The sequence below is a fragment of the Sminthopsis crassicaudata genome, chromosome 3 (assembly GCF_048593235.1).
Source record: "Sminthopsis crassicaudata isolate SCR6 chromosome 3, ASM4859323v1, whole genome shotgun sequence".
NCBI classification, from domain to species: Eukaryota; Metazoa; Chordata; class Mammalia; order Dasyuromorphia; family Dasyuridae; genus Sminthopsis; species Sminthopsis crassicaudata.
The window spans coordinates 407,680,094-407,702,373 of NC_133619.1; the positions used below are offsets into that span (position 1 = coordinate 407,680,094).

General features: G+C 35.4%; 1 protein-coding gene across 14 annotated transcripts in view; it reads left to right on the forward strand.

Annotated features, from left to right (window-relative positions):
* The window catches only part of ANKRD44 (ankyrin repeat domain 44), a 344,106-nt gene that overhangs the window by 176,229 nt on the left and 145,597 nt on the right, over positions 1-22,280 (forward strand). For all 14 annotated transcript variants that reach the window (XM_074302785.1, XM_074302794.1, XM_074302788.1 and 11 more), the window contains exon 3: positions 8,899-8,977. In XM_074302785.1, coding sequence (XP_074158886.1) covers positions 8,899-8,977 — 79 coding nt within the window. The remainder of the gene's footprint in view (positions 1-8,898; positions 8,978-22,280) is intronic.

Here is a 22,280-nt window from a genome sequence, read left to right on the forward strand (position 1 = left end):
GGTTTTTTTTTTGTTTGTTTGTTTTTTGTTTTTTGAGGAAACCGCATTTCCTTTACAAAGTTCATTCTATGAGTCATTGCTGTAACTCAAAGATTCTTCTTTCTGCTTCTTCTTTGACTTTTTCTTGGCACATTGCTATGTCCGGCAATCACCTGTGTATCCCAGATATCACATTAAGCTCCCTGGGTCTAATTTGGTAATTATTTCCCATGCCTTGTCCTAGTAGATGTTTTGGCTGAATCAGATCTGTAAAATGAATCTTACCATTCTCTGAGTTAATGAAAAAAAACAAATTTCTAATTTTGCTTAATATTTTTTTTATCAGTGTGCAAGATGCTGAGTATAAAGGGAAAGATATGAGTTATTTTTGTTTTTAAGTGCCTAATGGCTGTAAAAAATACAAGATTGCATTGTTATACCCCTTTTATAATTCTACTTTTTATTTCTAGCTCATAATTTATTTGTAATTATAACTTCTAAAAGGCATGATGAACATTGAATCATCTCTACAAATAAAGAGTACCTCCTATAGCCATTTTAAATTTCATTTTTAGTTTATTGAAATTGCCTGATTTCCTTTTAAATACATAGACTTAATGTTCCTTTATTTTCTTTCATCTACTTTTTATATTGTAAATAGACAATTTAGAAACTTCCTCTGTCTGCTCTCTCTCTGCCATGTTGCCCCTTCAGCAGGTTTTCAGTTCAACAGGCAGTCATCCCTTTTACATGCTATCTTGTAGTGCCATGGGCTATTAAAGAGAAAGAAAGCTTGCTTTTTTTGGCTATCACAACACGAAAACTAAATTTATGTTGACATCCACTTTCAAAAAATAAAATATCTTTGAAATCGGTAGTACAAATAAAAGCATACTCTTCTATTCTCTCTCCAACATGTAAAGGTGGGTGTCAACATAAATCCCTTTATAATTTTTTAAATTTTCTGTTGGATCTGTGTAAAAAGAAAAGGTTTCAAGAGATATAATCTGATATGAATCTGATTTTAGGAAATAAAATAAAAAGAAACTTATTTTGTTATATTTTATGTATATCTCAACCTAATTGAGTTATTTTCTGTTCTATCATATTCATAGTTGCTATAAAGATTAATTTTGTTATTTCATCTGTATACAAACATTAATTGAAAATAAAGGTGTCCTACTGGCCTTGGAGTCAGGGAGATTTAAGTTCAAATTCAGTCTTAGACACTGTACTTATTAGCTATGTGATCCTGGGTAAGTGACTTGCCAATGCCTTGCCAAACAAAATTAAAAAAAAAAAAAAAAAAAAAAAAAAAAAAAAAAAAAAAGAAGAAAAGAAAGAGAGAGAAAAGTTGGAATTAAATGGAATAAAACAGATATCTACTATACTGTTCCTGAATAAGAATCTGATATAGACCCATTCTCAAAATGGAGATATGACCCAAAGCAAAACTCTACAGTACCATCAAAAATTTGGGATCATGTCTAGAGGAGGGAATTCATTCAAAGACAAGAAGAAAGGTATGATTTGGTATGGGACTTGTCTACCTTAAAAAGTTGTTTATAGAATTAGAACTGGGAGGGGATTTAGAGGCCATTTAGTCCAATCCCCTAATTTTGTAGATGAGGAAACTGAGGACAAGGTCCGTTAACTGCCCAAATTCACACAGGTAATAAGTGTCAGAATTTTAATCCAGATCCTAGAATTCTAACCCTATGGCTCTTTCTATTCATCACATTGCCTCCATATTTTCATGGTCAAGATACATCCAAGTGATAGAGGATAACTATTTAAGAATTATATAAGTTATTAGTATTTATTCATGGATAGGTCACCTAAAGCCACTGTGAATATGTTCAGGTAACTGAAAGGAACTTTAGTGCAGGCATATAAAATCAAGAATTTTTACCATATGATGTCACTCAACACACCCTTGTTATGTTATGGAAACTTCAGTTTGAACAGGTCATGTTATAAAAGATATATAAAAAAAAAATCAGTAACTTCTAAAGCCAGCTAAGTGCTTAATGACAGGCCAAGCAGATTCAGAAGAGACAAAAGCCTGGGAGATCTCTTGGGTTTTTCTTTTAGCAAAGAGCTCCAAATCAGAACATGAACCAGCAATTACTTTGCTTCAGGCCAGATTAAGTCACAATTAATTTGATTCCATTTCACTTCTTGTTTAAATCACTTAAGTAAAGCTTAGCTTGTTGAACCAGACACTGGAACCAGTTCAATTCACTGAAGACTATGAGATGATGTAATTTTGTCCTTGGATTCACAAGAAATGAATTAGGTAAAGAAAAGAGTTGGAGAACAACTCAGAATGCCATCAAAAATAGGGTATTTGGATATTAAATAAAGGTTTGATAAAAATTATGATAGAAAGGGTAATTTGCCTGGGTCATTTGTATTGCTCTTGGGGAAAATGAAGTCACAAATTTATTTTTTATTAAAAACAACAGCCATTTCCCTTCTGAATATGGAATATTAGCTTTTAAAATTTATTTGATGTGATTACACTTTGGAAGAACAAATGCACAAATCTTACACAGCAATAACAGTAATTAGTTATAGTTACATAATACCTTACTGTTTTCAATGTACTTTACAAATATTATCTCATTTGATCCTCACAACAACTCTGGGAGATAGGTTCTATTATTAGTTTTATTTTACAGATGAGAAAACCAAGGCAGCCCTATATCTGAGACTTACCTAAAGTCACTAGGTTAGTAAGTGACGTTAAATTTGAACAAAGTTCTTCTGATTCCAGTTCTAGTATACCGCCTACTGGGCCACCTAGTAGCCTATAAAATCATAGTAATAATAACGGCTATTTACAAAGTACTTTAAAGTTTAAAAAGTTTCTGCTTTATGTAAATGGTCACAGCTGAGCTTCACAACAACCTTATGAAAAAGATTCTCCATTTCTTCTTCTTCCCATTTTACAAATGAGAAAACTAAGGCTGACATCCTAAGTGACTTCGTCCATAATCATTCAAATAATAGGTTGAAACCCAGCCTTTGACACAAGCTTTCTATGCTACACTGCCTCCTAAATGTCCAGCATGCACTGTTTTTGTTTTTTGTTTTTTTAATCTTGTAATTATATGCATGGCCTACTTTCAATTATCCATAATAACTGCCAACAGGGATAACACACATACAATAATTGAAATTCACAGGTATCTTCTCCTTAGCCATTTAATGTCACCCCAGTTCTCCAGGAAACCTTTTTGTCAGAACTGATAAGGAATAGCAAAATGGAGTGGTTTGAGTTTCAACTCTTATGATTTCCCCTGCCTGCCATCTGGCATGGATACTAATGAGTCATGAAATGCCTAAAAGCAAGGAGTCAGAGTGGGGAGGTGCAACAGCAAAAGGGCCTGAGCGAGCCACAAATTGAATAATCAGTTCTGAATAATGAAGAGCTGACTAAGTTGACTGTATAATTAAATGCTAGCAGAAAATGATCATTAAAGTGAACTGCTAATCAAAGTCCTGGGGATCTTTAAAGTTTTCCTGAAACACTTGGTTGGGAGAAAGTATTAGATGTAATCATCAAGTTTGGGTTAAATTGTTTTTTACCTGCCATAATCACAGAAAAAGAAAGAGATGAGAGAATTTTATAAAAAAAGTACTTTGTGTTGACCAATTTTGGTGTTTAAAAATCTTTGTGGGTCCTTGCCTAGATAACTAATCACTTCTCTTTAAAAACAAAACAAAATAAATGAATATTTTTCAACCATGAACTGTGCCATAGAACTAAACTTAATGATTTCCAGAGAAGTTGGAACTTGTTTATTATAACAATGGAAGATTGAAAGGAAACTGAAAATCAACATGGTATGTCCTTGAATACATTATGTGCCTTTTGGTCCATTCTGATTGATCTTGACTTTAATAAAAGATGTAGGGAAGAAAGGATTGGATGAAAAGAAATTATATACACATAAAGAGGAAATTATAATGGCATTTTAACTGGGTTCTCTGTCTCCTATCAGAACCATGACTAGAAATTCTCATGCCTGGAGCAGACAACTGAGTGTAATGTATATTCAAGAGTGAGGACAGCCTGATTGCTGATTAGTCATATTGGAAGCAGAATCAGCCTTTTCCCCTAAGACTTTGGGTCTGATTGCCAAAGGGATCTGGGAGATCCCAAGAGAACAGTGCCAAAAGTGGTCGAGGACTTGAAAGTGAAATGCTGTGGGGAGAGTGGTCACCTAGGGAGGAAGTGTGTGGTTCCCTTAGGGAATGTGTGCCCATTAGAGTATCAGCTCTGAATTATCAGCTGCATACCCCATATTAGTTATGGCTCTGCTTCTAATCTCTCTACTCTCTAATCTATCCTTCCCACAGCTACCAAAAATTTTCCTAAAGTACAAGTTTGACTGTCATAACTCTGCTCAAAGATTTTAAGTGGCTCCTATTAAGTATAAGATTGGAGACAGCCTCCTCTTTAAAAAAAAAATTAAGGTTGGGAGGACCTCACTGATTCTAAGGCCAGAAGACTTTAGAATCATTGACAGATCGTTAGAAGAGAAGGACTCTAATTAGTGCTATAGTTCCCTTAGGAGCTATACTCTATCATTTTTCTCCTCTCAAGCAGTTTGAACCCCAAATTCATTTGGAACAAAGGGATGGAGGGCTCATCTTCTGGAGTTTCTTTGTGCTCATAAGGGGTGTAGAGCTGGCCCTGCCTAATGGGGTTCAGACTGGGGAGGCAAAATGGCGGCGGCAGCATCCAGGGGATGCTGAGTGTCAGGATCAGTTAGCTGATGGTATTCTGGGTGAACAGATGGTTGCAAGTTCATAGCTTGGAGTCTCAAATCTCACAAGTAGGTTAAAAATGCAAGGGCCAAATAGAGCAAAAAAAGGATAATTAAAAGTGGAGTTAGTATGGGGGTTACTAGGAACAGTATCCAGGAACCCCACCCAGAAGAAGACTGTGAGGATAGGCAAGGCTATCATGGATATCTAATATCCAGACAGCTTTTCCTAGGATAAATACCAAAGAACATTCCCCCAAATTCCTGCTTTTGTCTCCTCAAAGGAGTAGGGGAAATGGATAGGACAGTGGCCTTATACACAGTGAGAAGAGTGCTCAGGTGGCCTAGGGTGCAAGCACCATAAGGAGTGGGTAAGAGGATGGATGACATGCAGAGTGGAGATGATAATTAATCTTAAATGGGTCTGATCTCCAGTCTTTTCTGTCCTACAAGGGAAGGCTTTTACTCAATTAGTAAAGGTGACAATAATAACCAAAAGCAGTCGGAAGCTCCTGAGAGGGGTATGTGTGTAAAACCCATCATCAGTGCTTCCTAGGTTTGTAAGCCTCCTTCAGATGGGCTTCAGGAAAGAGATGAATTAGAAGCCCTTCCAGGATTTCCTTGGGCACAAACTGGGCAATCCTGACAGATGTGCTTAATTGTTTATCCTAGCTTGTGACCAGTGAAAATAGGCTTCACAAGGGATTGGAGGGCTTTTTTTTTTTCCCCAAGTGAATAGCTTGGTGTAGGCCATAGAGAAGTTGCCACTGGCTGGCCTCTGGGATCAGAACTTGGCCTGAAGGTGTTTGAAACCACCCAGAAGTAGAAAGAGTGTACCCCCTTTCTTTAGAAAGGGCTTGCTCCTGAGAGCTCTGAGGAAGTGTAGGAGTTGGGGAATTAAAGGTGCCATGGTCAGGGGCAAACAGGCAGCAGCACAGGCAGATGCAAAAGAAAGCATCTTTAAGATCTAAGGTAGAAAATCATTGTGTCTCCTGGAATACTTGTACTAGGCTCATGGCTTCTACTGACCATTTGCTCTGATAATAGAAATTTGTTATAAGAATAGGAAAAAGCAGGGACATGATTATGATAGCATCAAAACAGGTCCTTCAGGCTTCAGCCTGAGACCACATACCATGATAGGATAAAGCATCCTTAGATTTGTTTGACAGCTGATCATGCAGTAATAATTCCATCTCATAGCCAAACTCAGGAATCAGGAGGGAAACAAAGAAACAGAACTGGGAAACTGAGTCACAAAGATCCAACCTTGAGCAGAGGCCAAGGTTGTCCTCTGAATTCTTTCCCAGATAAGACATCCACCCTGTAACAGTTCAGGAAGGCATCCCTCTGAATAACATGACATTTTTCTCAAATGGTGGGTTACTGACTTAAGGATCTATCAAACAATCATACCCAAATTCAAAACTCAAAAGAATGTCAATTACAGTCCCAAAAGATTTTATCTCTAATAGCATATTCTATTAATTACAGCTTAAGGCTAAATGCATTATTTTAAAAGTTTAACAGGACTTACACACATAGGAGATTTCGTTTAATACATTTTTCTTTTCTATTTCTCAGGTTTAAACTCATCCTGGTGCAAAGGATCAATCATTTAAAAAGTTTATAGATCCTTAGTAAACACATTGCTTGTTTAGAAACTGCACATTCTAAACAGGCTCATTTCTTAGGGCTGATGATCTTCCTTACCCTGATGGTTTTAAGAAAACTGGCAAGCTTACAAATTAATAGAAGTGGACAGAGATCCCAAAGAAGGGGCTGAGTTTGCCACTACCCACCCCAACTAATCTTAGTATTTTCATGGGCTGTGCTGTTGGATACCACTCCCCACTCTGTGAAAAGGGAAAAAAGGTGTTGCACACCTCATACTTATAGGTGAACTGATAAGGCTTTCACCTCATCCTTCTTGTTTCACACACAGTAATTGCCACTTTTAGGTTTGGGTGATAGAAAATCCTGGAAATATGCACGTTTGTTGAATGTCCATATTTTTTCATTCAAAATTATAAATAATTTTGCTAGATATAACTAGTTCTTTTGATTGTCTGTAGATATGACTCTAGGACCTGCAGTCTTTTATTGTAACTGCTGATAAGTCTCATACAATTCTAATTATTCAATTCTAATTGTCACTCCAGCGTTATTTGAATTGTTTTTTTCTTGTGTCTCAAAAAATTTTCTCTTTGATCTGGGGATTTCAAAATTTGACAATAACATTCCTGTATGTTTTTCACAAAGGATCTCTTTGAGGTGGTAATCGGTAGATTTCTTTCTATTTCTACTTTCCCCTCAGGTTCTATCACTCCAGGACAATTTTCTTGGATTATTTCCTGCATTATTGTGTTAAGGTTTTCTTTTTTGATCACAACTTTCTGACAGTACGGTTATTCTTATATTTTCTCTTCTTGATCTGCTCCCCAGATCTGTCATTTTTTTCTTATAAGATATTTCACCTTCTATTCTATTTTATCATTCTTTATAAATTTTTATAATCTGTTTTGTTATTTCTTGGTCACTCATGATTTCACTGGGTTCCCCTTGCCCAGTTAATTTTCATCTTTGAAAACCTGTATCTCCTTTTCTAGATATTTCTTGTTTTTCTTGGATGGTTTTTATTTTTCTAGTTTTTTCTCAATGTCTCTCATTTGATTTTTAAAAATGTTTTTGAGTTCTTCTATAAATTCTCTATGGGTGGGGAGCCATTTCACATTACTCTTTGGGGTAGAAGCTTTTTTTAAAACTAAAGTGTTCTCCTTTGAAGATGAATCTCGGTCTTCCCTGTTCCATAATATGTTTTAATGGTGGGGTTCTTTCTTCTTTGCTGATTCATTTTTTAAAAAATAAGAGGTATTAATGTAAGCACCTCTAATCTTGGGGTAGGGAGATAGTGCCTCAAGCTTCCCTTCAGCTCTCCCCTCTGAACTGGACCCCAAACCAAGAGCTTCCCCATCCAGCAAATGTCCAGCCAGTAGCATCCCTGCCCCCCTGCTTCTACACTCACCTAGTATTGATTCCTTCTCCCGAGGTTTTAGCAGCACAGCTGGGCCCAGCATTCCCAATCAACCCAGGTTCACTCTGCCCACCCTGACTCAGACACTGACTAGACAAACAGTCGGGGAGTAGAAAGTCTCTGTGGTTCCTGCTGAGACTCCAGACATTCTTAACTAGGTTCCCCACTTGGTGTTTCTGTAGAGCTGTGCTGGAGGTGTTTGTGACTTCAGACAGGTTAATCCCCAACCCAGGGGCTTTCTTTAGATCTCCGGTAGTAATAGGAAAAGCCCTGTTCTGCTGGAAATCTTGTTTTTTCCCTTGTCTATGTTCATCCACAGGCCCAAATTTGTTCTATTTGTGGGGAAAATCTGGAGAGCTTGAAATTTACCAATTTATGCCACTGGCTTCCCAGAATCCTCTCTGAAATAGCCTCCTAAATCTGACATTTAAGGTCCTTCATAATCTGCTTCCAGTTTATCTTTCAAGCATTTTTTCACATTTTCCATATATAATGTATTAGGTACATATAATCTTATATATGTATATATGAAATATAGTAAATATGGCATAGGTTCCACTTGTCATTCATATAAGATGACAGTAGCCTTCCAAAATTTGTCACTGTACATTCAAACTATCCTTTTCTAGTTTCTAGAATATACTCCTTCCTCATTTTTACCATCCAACAACCTTCTTTTCTTTAAAGGCTTAGTTCAGATACTCCTTCTTCTATGAAGCCTTCTCTATTTACTCTCAGCCAGATGTATTCCCGCCTCAAATTTTCCTAAAGTACTTTATCTGAATGTCTCCTCCCCACCTCCATTATATCCTACATTGTGAAATATTTTTTCTATTTACTTGTCATTCCCTTAATAGAATAAGAGCTCCTTAAAGACAGGAGTTATATCATATCTATATCTTTTTATTTCTAGGGCTTAGCATGTGGTATCTTATTTGTTCACTCTGTTCATGTGGTGCATATACAGAATGAATTTGTAATCTGAGTCATTGAGTTAGAATTTTTGGATTTATACCTCAGCAACTTTGATAAATGTTCATTTCTATATATACCATCACTGGCATCTATTAGCCTTCATCAAGTTTTCGAATTTTTGTTTTCCCCCAGGATGCTGAAAAGCGGACTCCACTTCATGTTGCAGCTTTTCTGGGAGATGCAGAGATCATTGAACTCCTAATTCTTTCAGGTAAATTCAATCTCCCTAGAAGTCAATGGCAAGCCAAATGGCTATCCAGAGAGAATGTTGCTATGTTACAAATGATGCATTAAACAACTAAGAGGGACCTAAAGATATAACAGCATTTTATTATGTGTGTGGAACATTCTTTGGAACACTTTCCTGAGTATAACAAAGTCAGTGAATACAGTTGTTTTAGATGAATAGCTGGTATTTATGTGGCAATTTGAGGATTGCAGAATGTTTTGATACCATATTACAAATACATTCTTTGATCCTTATAACAGCCCTGTGAAATGGGTACTATTATTATTTTTGTTATCTGAATGGGGAAAATGGCTTTTGTTGCTGTTGTTTAGTTGTTTTCAATTGCATTCGATTCTTTGTGATCATTTTTGGAATTTTCTTGGCAAAAATACTAGTGGTTTGCCATTTCTTTCTTGAACTCATTTTATAGGTCAGAAAATTGAGGGCAACGGGTTAAGTAAATTGCCATGGTCACACAGCTAGTTCAGGTCTGAAGATGCGTTTGAATTCATATCTTCCTGAATCCAGTTCTGGTGCCCTATCCACTGTACCCTAACTGCCAAACAGTGAGGCTTATAGAACTTAAACAACTTAAACTTAAACTTAAACAGTAAGAGTCTTAGCTAGGAAGAATCTCAGGCAGGATTCAAACCTAGGTTCTTCCTGCTTCTAAGGCTAGGTTTCTTTTCTCTGCATCATTTTGGGTAGTAGAAAAGTCATGGCTCTTAGACCAGGCATAAACTTATTTTGGGTCCCAATCCTGACATTTACATTAATAATATGACTCTGATCATGTGAGTCCCTGAACCTCTCAGAGCTTTAAATTCCTGTAGAATGAAAATAGTAATACTTGTTTTTACCACACTTAAAGAGTTAAGATGAAAATGTTTAGACCATAAAATGATATATAAATTGACTATATACCATAGAATGACATATAAATTTCTAGACCATAAAATGATATATAAATCAGGGTTATTATTTCTCCATCAAATATTTTCTATTATTGATTTCTCCAAATCTAATCAGTATCAGAGTAAAAAAGTAGAATGCCACAAAATAGATTAGCTCAATTTTTAAAAAATTTAATAGTGTGTTCATTCATCTATTTTGCAAAGTGGCTTCTTAGAGCATAAATAAATTCACAGATACTTGCACTTTATTTTTTTAAATGTTAAAAAATACTTGCAAATTGGTATTCTTAATACCTTTTATCAAATGGGTTTCACAAAAAGATGTTGGGCTTTTCCCTCATAAGCAATATTGAACTAGTCCTTCCTACAGAGTATAACTAAGTCAGAGTAAATGACTGGTTATCTTTTCTCTTAATCCCCTGCATTTTCCATTTGAGGAGATCAAAATTCAGTAGATATAGCCTTATCTCATCACAAGCCTTTGGTTGAGTGTAAATTTTTGTATTTGTTTCCTGGACTTAAAAGGCATCTGTGGAATTCCTGATTATGTTTTATAAAGCAGCTATTTGAATAGCTAAGAGTTATTAAACAATGTATACCCTTTGATTTAGCAATAGCACAATTAGATTTGTTTCCTAAGATGATCGAGGAAAAAGGAAGTTAACCTATATAATCTAAAATATTTCTAGCAGCTCTCTTTGTAATGGCAAAGAACTAGAAAATGAAGGAATGCCCATTTATTGAGGAATGGCTAAATAAGTTGTGATACATGATTATTATGGAATACTACTGTGCCATATGAAATGATGAACTGGTTGATTTTTAAAAGACATGGAAAGATTAAATGAAATAATGAAAAGGGAAATGAGCAGAATCAAGAGAATCCTGTATGCAGTAACATAAATATTGTTTGAAGAATAACTAAATGACTAAGTTATTATGAGTATTATAACTGCTCAAATCAGCAAAGGACCCATGGAAGAAGATACTATACACCTCCAAAGAAAGAACTAATAGGAATCTTCTTATTATGGTTTTGCATGAAAGAGCGAGACAGACAAAAACAGAGATAGACAGAAACAGAAGGATGGAAAGAAACAGAGACAGAGAGTTTAATGGTAGCTTTCCCTACGAATAGTGGGGAGGAAAAGAGGGAGATACCTTGGAACTTAAAATAGAACAAAAAAGAAGCTAAAAGTGAGACATTGTGGGAATAAAACAGCATTGAAAATTTTTAAAAGTTAGCTCTGTGGTAATTAGTATATAATGTCAGTAATCTGAAAGAAGGCTATTAATGTTTCCCTCAAATGTTAACACATTATCTAATTCTTATGTAGTTATTGATTAAGAGATGTTCAGCAGAGGTAATTATGGCATACCACAAACCATGCTTTTGGGCCACCTGCCAAAACAAAACAGTAAGCATTGTGGACCATCAGTCTAATTCATTATCACTTGCCTCATCCTCTTACATGCTTCCATCCTCTTGACACTAAAAGTTATACCAAAATATATAATACCAAAAGTATTGACGTATTACTTCTATTAAAATAAGTAAATTTTCACCAGCTGAAATCTAAAATTCTAAACAGCTTGTTTTGTTTTGCGATCTGCTCAGATTTTACCCGAGAGCTAGTTCCTATCCAGATAGTTCTTGCCTCAGTAGCTGAAATTAATTTATAGATGATTATAGAAACAGCAAAAATACTTGGGTCTAGAATGAATAATTCCATTCGATAACATCTCATTATGTATGCCAACTATTCCTGCCACAGTTTCAGAACCATGAGCATCTCAGGGTTATATTTTTATTTATATAATTTTGAAAATGTATATTCAATCTCAAGTTTGTTTCCATTTAATTCAATAAACAGTTATTCTTTCCCTACAATGTACATAGTTCTAAGTTTAGTGAAAGAGACATAAATACCAAGAAAAGGGTAGGAGACTTTCTATTTGGGAGAGATATAGTATGACTAGATAAATACATTCAAAGTAATTTAGGAAAGGAAAGACCATTAACCAGGGAGGAAATAAGGAAACATTTGGTGAAAGAAGTGGCAACTAAATTAATTTTGAAAACTAAATTACAAAAGGTAGAAATAAAGGTGAGGAGGGTATCAATACTGGAGATGGACAAAGTTGTCTTGTACATCCATTTAGAAACAGGAAATAGAAAGTTCAATTTGGGGAGTAGCTAGTATGAGGGGACAATGATCTTAAATTCTAAGGTTTTTTTCCCCCTCCACATACTGGGAATCTGGGAACAGAGATGATCTGAAATGGATGGTCTGGACAATCTGAAAAATGTGGCCCCCCAAACTTTCCAAATATATATATAGTGCCCAGTTCTTATACATATTGCAAGATGATCCTTGTCATGAGATGAAAGCCTTCACATGGAGGGAGTTCTTGGCTCCCAATTAGAATGAAAGACTTTTTAGGTTTAGGTTGAGGCATCTGATGGCTTTGGATTCCAGAGACAAGTGGTTCATAGTATGTTTAGGGACCTCAGCTGGTTTGAAGTAATTTCTGAGTAAGGAGGTTGGAATGAAGAGACATGATCTATGCCCCCTTTTTTATGTGGTTCATCTTCAGAGAGCTCACCTTCTTGAGAAATAGAATTTCCTATCACATATGTATTAATCAGTCTATCTTTAACTACACCTAATGTAGTCATGGAAGGGTCAAAGTTGTTTTAGATATTTAGATCTGTGTCCTTGCTTAGCTTTGTAATTGTGGCTTACTACTAATGTAGAGCTAGTAGGATCCCTAATTTAAAAAAAATCAGTTCTACTTTGGAATTTCTTTTCATACACTTTCTATCCCTTATGCCAACCAGAAACTGAAAAAAGTAGAGTTTGGAAACATTTTCCAAAGCTTCTAATCATCTTGAATTGTCATGTTTCCCATTTATTCTTATTTTTGTAGAAAAGTGTTCTTTTTCTACCTGGATTTTGTTTTATGCTTCTCAAAGCATATAATTTCAAGATCACCATAATCATCATTCCGTTATCTTTCTTGCTCTTGCAGCTGATACTTAGGGAAACCATTGAAAGAATTTTCAGATTTAATAATGAATGAGGTATTAATTATTCCCCAGGTTGAACAAGTGATTTTGTCCCATTGAAGTTATATGGTATTGCATCACCATCACCCTTCTTCTGCATTAACATATGGATGAACAGTATAATCCAAGTTAGTGGAATTCCTATTGATGATATCTCCTGATTTCCAAGGGAAATATAGAAGCCTCATAGGCAAACAGTAGGAGATAAGGTATTCGAGAAGAATTCAGAACATGCAAATGTGACTGATATTTTCTCATAAATTGGCTTTTTCTCACCATTCGTTTAGCTACTCCTTGGTTTAGAGGGACTTAAGGTAGAAGGAAGATTAAGAACTAGTAAAAAAAATCACTAGCCAGCTGATCTAAAAGTGAGTCAGGTAATCCTTCAGTCAGATCATTATTTATGAATTGCCATGAATCAAATAAAAGAAGCAGGGTTCCTAGATATAAGCAAGGTAGATAATAATAGCTAAATAGCATTTATAGACCACCTACTATGTGCCAGGTCCTATGCTAAGTACTTTACAAATATTTGCTGTTGTTGAGACATTTCAGTCATCTCTGATTCTTCATGACCCCATTTGGGGTTCTCTTGGCAAAATACAGGAGTGGTTTGCCATTTTCTTCTCTAGCTTATTTTATGGATGAGGAAACTGAGACAAACTTAAGTGATTTGCCCAGGTCATACTGTGAATAAGTTTCAGAATGAACTTGGGTCCTCATAACTCCATGTTGGCACTCCATTCACTGTACCACTTAGCTGGCCACAAATATTGGTGTGTTTGATAAAATAGAGGTCCTCTGGGAGATCAGACTCTCTCTAATAACTGTTTTCAAATTGAATTTTAGAACGAATAAAAGAATGTAGAGCCTTAAATCCTAACAAGCAAATAATAAATGTGTGTAGGCAAACATTGGATGTTTATGAGGCAACACTAAAATAAATTGATTAAAAAAACCACACACAACAATGAGCATATCAAAGAGCCAAATGACTTACTCATATGTTAGATGATGGACATATTCCAACCATGTGGCCATTGCTTATGATATTTTAGTAATTCTAGGCTGAATAATGGCAAGAGCATGAACTGGAGTGACAGGTGATCAGTTTTGTGGTCCAGGTTTTATCATTATTTAACTATGGGTCTTGGGGAAGTCACTTTATTTCTGAAGCAATAGTTTTCTCAACTGAAAAGTGAATGGTGGAAGGACTCCCAAGGCAATAATAATGTTTTTAGTGGTTTTAGAGCAAATTTAGGAGAGGTCTTCTAATGTCATGTCCCAGGACGGGGCCCTATTTTGTTCAACATATTTTTTCAATGATTTTGATGAAGGAATGGCATGCTTATCAAATTTGCAGATAACATTAAATTCATAGAGGAAACTAATGTATTGTATCACAGGGGATACAGAAAATTTTCCATAAGCATAGAAAAATAAGTTGAATTGAATGAGGTAAATTTAAATAAAGATAAATGTAAAATCTTGTGCTTATTTTAATATACTACCTCATAAGTACAGGATGAGATTATATGGCTTACCATTACTTCACATCAAATATGGGAATTTTGGCGGATTGCACACTCAATATAATTTTTCCCATTTATTTAATATTTTATTTTTTACCAAATACATGTAAAATGATTTTTTAACATTAGAAAACCTTTGAGTTCCATATTCTCTCTCAACCTCTCTCCACACCCCCCCACATTGAAAAGGCATGTGTGAGGTTATGCAAAATATTTCCATAAATATTATTTTGCAAAAGAAAATATAGATCTCCTCTCCCCCCGCCAAAAAAAAAGAAAAAAACACACAAACCACAAAACCCTCAGGAAAAACAAAGTGGGGAAAAAAAATGTATGCTTCATTAAGACACAATCAGTTCTTTCTCTGGATATGGATAGCATTTTTCATCATAAGTCCTTCAGAGTAGTCTTGGATCATATATTTGATATAAGTTAAGTATAACACAGCAGCCAAAGGGTTAATTTATACTAAACTACATTAACCACAGTATAATGGCCAACTGAGTTTTGCCCTGGATCACACTACATGTGAGATATTGGGTTCAATTCTAGGTGCCATATTTTGGAAGGAAATTGGCAAACTGGAAGATGTGCTGAGAAATGAGACTATTCTGACAAGGGGAATTAAATCTTTGTTATACAAGGAATATTAAAGGCCCTAGAGCTAAGGAAGAAAAATCTTCAGGGAAACATGCTTGTAGTTTTCCAATAATTGGGTTGTCATATGGAAGAAGAATTAGACTGATTCTTTTTGAGAGATTAACTAGGGATTAACTAAAGTCAATGGGTGGATCCAACCATTCTGGAGAGCAATTTGGAATTATGCCTAAAGGGCTATAATAAAACTGTGCATACCCTTTGACACAGCAATGTCACTACTGGGTCTGTATCCCAAGGAAATCATAAAGTAGGGAAAAGGACCCACATGTGCAAAAATGTTTGTAGCAGTTCTTTTTTGTGCTAGAAAAGAATAAAAAAATGAGTACATGCCCATCAACTAGGGAATGGCTGAATAAGTTATGGTATATGAAAGTAATGGAATATTATTGTTCTATAAAAAGTGATAAACAGGTTGACTTTAGAAAGACCTGAAAAGATTTATATGAACAGATGTTGCACAAAACAAGTAGAATCAGGAATACATTTTACAAAATAACAGCAAGAATTGTGATGATCAACTGTGAAAGACTTGGTTCTTCTTGGTGATTCAGAGATCCAAGGCAATCCCATTGGACTTTGGATAGAAGATGCTATCTTCATCCAGAAAAAGAACTGTGGAGATTGAATGTAAATCAACACATGCTATGTTCACTTCTTTTTTCTATTTTTTTTTCTCTTCCATGGTTTTTTCTTTTTGTTCTGATTTTTCTCTCCCAACATGATTCATAAAGCAATGTGTATTAAAAATAAATTAATTAATTAAAAAAAGAACTATAGGTGGAAATTATTAGGAGGAAGATTTTAAATCAGTTTAAGGATAAGCTTAATAACAATTAGAGCCATGAAATAATGGACTAGATTACCATGGGAGATTAATTTACTTGTCAGTGAAGCTTTTTAAGGAGAGACTGTGTGTTGCTTAATAAAAATTATTATCACTTATATAGCACTTGAAGGTTTGCAGAGTACTTCATATGTTATCTCATTTGATCTTTAATATATAGGTACTATTGTTAACCCATTTTGCAGATGAGAAAATTGGAGGTAGTAGAGATTAGGGGTCACTCAACTAGTTAAAATAGGAATCAAACTCAGTTTTGTTTTGTTTTGTTTTGTTTTTGTTGTTTGTTTTTTTCTGAGAGAATTGGGGTTAAATGACTTGCCCAGGGTCACACAGCTAGGAAGTGTTAAGTGTCTGAGACCAGATTTGAACTCAGATCCTCCTGACTTCAGGGCTGGTTCTCTATCTACTGCACCAACTAGCTGCCCCCCAAACTCAGTTATTTTAAACTCCAAATCTAGCACCTTATCCACTGTGCCACTAATAGCAACCCAGCACTTTAAATTGTTTATTTCATTTGATCCTCACACAGATCCTCACATCTGGGATAGATCTGTAATCACTTTAAATATTTTGTTTATAGGAAACTGAGGCTGAGAGTGATTAAGTGATCACACAACTAGTAAATGATTGAGATTGAACCAAGTCCAGCCTTCTATCCACTGTCTGGCACAGCAGTCTCTAATAGCTAATATTTTATATAGCATTTCAAGTAGCTGAAGGAAGAGAAACATTGCCTTTGGACATTATTCTCTGAATGCCTGTGCTAGCTCTGTAATAGAACCATAAAACAAGACAGAATCTTAAGATACTAAGGACATTACATTTGCACTCTAGGCCTTTTTGGGTGCCCTCATTTCTTTAAGGCTCAGAGTCCTTGAGGGCCATTGTTGCTTTTCTTGGCCAAACCTTATCCAATGGTCTGGTAAAGAAAATGCCCTTTTAAAAAAAAGCATGGAAATGCTTCTTGTATCATTGCTCAGCACACAATGGCTCCTGTCTAACAGGTAAATAGAAGGCTGCTCCCTAAAAAGTCAGTTATAAATATTCATCTCATTGCTAAACCTGTCGGGAGTGGATATGTCTCCTTCTGATGTGTAAACAAGATGCTGAAATATGCAGAGGAAGAGGATGTGGAAGACACCAGTAGGAGATGACACTGATGATATACTGCTTGCTTCCGGGCCCAGATAATGATGCTTTTGTAATAATAATTTTCATTTGGGGGTGGAGGTGGAGAAGAGGTTGTTTTCTTGACTTCTACCTATTCAGCTTTTTGAGAAGGGCAAGTGGATAAATGAAGTACTTAAATAACTACTGAGAAGAGCTATTTCCTGAGTTTCTAATCATCTTTTTAATTCTCAAGTGATTCTGGAACAGCCCTGAAAAGCCACTAGCGCTTATGAATGCTGACAAACTGTATAGATTAACTGTGTGATACCCAAAGCAACTTGGTACATGGACCCGTCTGGGTTAGTACATTCTGCTCCTTGGTAGAATCTCAGAATAAAAACTCACATGTGGACCCATTTGAAATAGAATTGTTGATCGGTGTTACAATAGTTAAGTATATTAAAATTTGTGTTTCTTTTAGACTAGTCCAATAGATATGAAATGGATGAACTATTCAGCTCATAGATATTTAACCTGAGCAGATACTGTGTTGTTCAGGATTATGCTAATGGGAAGGTACCTTTTTGTCTTTATTCCTTAGTTTAGATTGCATCCCAAGTTGCTATTTGAAGTTAGGAGAGTTACCAGTTTTTCTTTTCAATCGCCTGAAAGTATGAAATTTTCTTCAAAGGATGAAATCAGCATTTTCATGTGATTGGCTCAAAAAAAAATAGATTAATTAATCTTATTTATCCCTAAGAGGAACCAGAAGGATTGTATTCTGGATTATGAGGCTTCCTAATGACCAAAGAAACACGGGGATTGTGTGTGTCTGTGTGTTTGCACTTATGTATGTATATGTGTATATATGTGTATGATATGATAAAAGGAGCTATACTGATAGTAAGAGATGAGCTTTCATCTATGAAGAGAAGGGAAAATAGAACATGGAAATCTCAGTTACATGACTAAGAAATAGACAGAAAAAGAGACAGAAAGGTAATTTAGAGTGGGGTGAAGCTGGGGGTTTTCCCCAGGCTCTGAATTTAGAGGATGCTGGCAGTTTGTATGATTATAGGCTTATAAATTCAGAGCAGAAAGGGACCTTTGAGATAGCTAGTCTAATCCAATCCTTCAGCAACATCGAAACAATAAAGCTTATCATAGAACAATTAATTAAAATAGAAACTTAAGAAATTCTTCAGCTGGCATGAGTTTTTCCCTTACTCTTCCTACCTACATTCTCCCAGAACTGTGGAGGGCTTCCCAGCAGTAGTCTTGAACTGGTATTTGGTTTTGTTTTTTTTTTCCATCTTTTACCATGGGACAATGTTCCTGCCCAAAGGAGGATATATTTCATACTGATCTGCCTGAGCAAGTGCAGTTTTGTGGTATTTATACTAGTCACAGAAATTCCTGCAAAGACTTTGAGCTGATTTTTGCCCTTTTAAGTAGTTCTGCTTTTGCTAATAAAGGAGTTTCTGAAGCTGAGATTCTGAGTTTCAAGATATAATATTCTTGAAATTGTATTTGGAGAATTATATTGTAAATGATATGTGGCTCCTTTCCAGTCTTCTTCACCCTGTGGCAAGACAAGAGGTTTTGGAAACATTCATTAACTTGTCTCAGTCTTTTCCAGTTATATTCCTTCTGTCCAACTTTGGGGAAAGATCTTTGGAAAAGATGCCTATAAGAATATGTTGAACTTTCAATTTGAAAACTGTGCAACATATAATCCAAATGAATAAATGTACATAGATGTATATATTTATACTAGAAAGATCATTGAACTTAAAATCAAAAGATGGATATGTCTTAGATTATTAGCTGTGTGACTTCAGAAAAGTCATATAACATCTCTGAGCTTTGTTTCTTCATTTGTAAAAAGAGGTTGAAATTCATCTTATATTCTTCATGGAATTGTTGTGAGATTCAAACAAGATAAGGTATGCAAATCTTTGGAAATCTTAGAGTTCTATATGTAAATAGAGCCAAGACTTTTCTAATATGTTTTAATGATGTGGAAGTTTGGGAATATCCAGGTTAAGAGCTCTGAGTTAATCTATGTTGTTTTAAAATAAGGTGTGTAGATGGGGTGTGTGTGTGTGTGTGTGTGTGTGTGTGTGTGTGTGTGTGTGTGTGTGTGTTTCAGGGGCAGATGAAACCAAGTATTTGTACTTGCTAGATTGTATTGTACTTGTATTTGCTGGATAAATATTATTGATGTTATTGACAAAAAGAAATTTTCTTCCTAGGAGATCTTTGAGAATAGATAGACCAGTGGGGGTCAAACAAATTGAAAGTGGGATTGTTAAACCATATATGAGGTGCCCAGCAATTACATATTGACTCAGAAAATCACACATTAACATTATATATGTTCTATTGTGTTTTTATTTATTTTATTAATTTTTTTATTATGTGATCAACTGTGATAGATTTGCCTCTTTTCAATGAGGTAGATTCAGGCCCAATTCCAATAGACCTGTGATGGAGAGAGCCATTTGCATCCAGAGAAAGGACTATAGGGATTAAATGTGGATCACAGCATAGTATTTTCACCTTTGTTATTGTTGTTTTGTTATTTGTTGCTTGCTTGTTCTTTCTCATTTTTCCCCTTTTGATCTGTTTTTTTTTGTGCAGTATGATAAATGTGGAAATAAGTTTACAAGAATTGCACATGTCTAACCTATATTGAATTACTTCCTATCTAAGGGAGGGAGAAAAATTTGAAACACGATGTTTTGCAAGGGTGAATGTTGAAAAATATGTTTGCATGTATTTTGAAAAATAAAAAGTTAAATATTTATCACAGTTCAAGCTCCTTCAAATTAAGAACCATCTCTTTTTACCTCCTTCCTAAATCACAATCTATAAAGGATAAGGCTATTTCTTAGCTGAATCCCAGAGATTACAACAATATAAGGTCAGAGAGGCAGATGATCAGAAGAGAGTTTTAAAGACCTAACTTTCTCTTCTCCCTTTGAATCTCCCACATTACCACTCCCCCTTCCCTTTCAGATGAGGGTCTAATATTATACTTCGATGAAAAAAAATAAGGTCATGGTTCCTTTTCTTTTCTCACAGGAACCCCTCCCCACCTTCATTATTTTCCTTTCCTCTAGTCTCTAATGAAGAGACTCTCCTTGTCACACTCAACCTCTCTACATCTACCTTTGATCTTATCCCTTGTTATCTTCTTCAATAGATTGCCTCCACTTTTTCTCTGTAATTTCTAATCTGCTGCCTACAAATGCATCCAGGTTTTCTTCCATCCTTAAAAACAAAATAATTACAACAACAATAAAAACATCAATTAATACTAATATCCTTGCTAGTTATCATCCTGTCTTAACTCTTCTCACTACAGTCCTTGACAATTTTGTCACTACCAGGTATATCTAATTCCTTTCATTGTCTTCTAAACCTTTTGCAATCTGACTTCTGTCATAGTCACTCAGGTGAGATATTATCAGCATTACCAATCTAAACATTGCTAAATCTAATGATCTTTCCTCTGTCCTTATGCATTGATTTTTTGGGTAGCATTTGACATTGTTAACCACATCCTCCCAGAAACTATCTCTTACTAGTAATTCTGATTCTCCTCTTGCCTAATTCCTGGTTTTCCTCTTGCCTAACTCTTGCTCAGTATTTTTTGGTGGATCTTTATCCATGTCATCCCTACTAACTGACTCTTCTGAGCCATCTGTTTTTCTGCCTGTACTTAGTGAAGCTCATCAACTTTCATGAGTTCAATTATGTCTCAGTAGATGACTTTTAGATCAATATATCTAGACTTAGTCTCTCTTCATCTCTGGTACAATTGCCTGCTTATTGGACATCCTCCCCCCATTTCATTTCTCTTCTGAATTTCCTTATTTCTGCCAAGGGTACCAACATCTTTTTGGTTAACTAAGTTTGTAATCTTAGAGTCATTCTCTGTTCTTCATGGTCACTCCCCCTTTCCTTTATATCCAACCAGTTGCCAAATCTTCTGTCTTCACAAAATCTTTCTCCCCCTCCCTTCTCTATAATCACACAGAATATTTCATATTTCAAGTCTTACCTCTTACTTCCTTATTGGTCTCCCTGCCTCCAATTTATCTCTTCGAGACATAATTACCAAAAGTGACTTAACTAATGCACAGATATGAGCATCTTACCCAATTCTATTTAATAAACTTCAATGGCTCCCTTTTTTAGTTCTCAGGTTAAACAGACAAATATTGAGAATTAACTGTGTTTCATTTTTTCTTTAGTTGTAAAAGGGTGGGGGAGAGAATCTGTGTTAGTGAGGAAGTGTGGAATATTGGAAAAAACAATAGAATGAAATCGGGAGATTTGGTTTTCAGTCCTGGATCTGCCATTACTTTACTATGCAACACTGGACAATTAATTTCCCTCTCCAAACCATAGTGTGTATAGCTATTAGTTGAAAGGGCTATCTAAAGCAGGGGTTCTTAAACATTATTCCGCTCATGACCCCTTTTTGCCTGAGAAATATTTATGGATATATAGGTACATAAGATAGCTATACACATCAAACATTTACTGATAATAAATCATAATTACATGACCCCCCACATTCAGTTATGAGACCCTATATGGGGTCATGAACCACAGTTTAAGAAGCTGGAATCTAGATCAATGGCAGCAAATCAAATAGAAATGGGGACTACCAAACCTTACATAAAGATCCCTGTGGATAGCATAATGACTTACAAAGCCACCTGCTGATATTACTTACATTCTATTTTGTTTTGTTTTATTTTGTTAAACATTTTCCAATTAAAAATATTTCCCAATTACATTTTGATTTGATTCAACAACACTCCCTGATGGGACACATCTGATCTAGATGACCTCTGAAGTCTCTTTCAGTTCCTATAGCCTATGATGCTATGTCTCTATTTCTTTCTTTCTTTCCTTTATTTTTTTTTTTTTTTGGAGGGGAAGCAATTGGTGTTAAATGACTTGTCCAGGGTCATACAGCCAGTAAGTGTCTGAGATATGACTTGAATTTAGATCCTCCTGACTATAGGACCAGGGCTCCATTCACTGTTTCACCTAGCTACTCTTTTTAAATGTCTTTTTAATCAGTGTCCTACAATGGTTCAAGTTACCTTTCAACTACTATATTCTTGACTTTCTT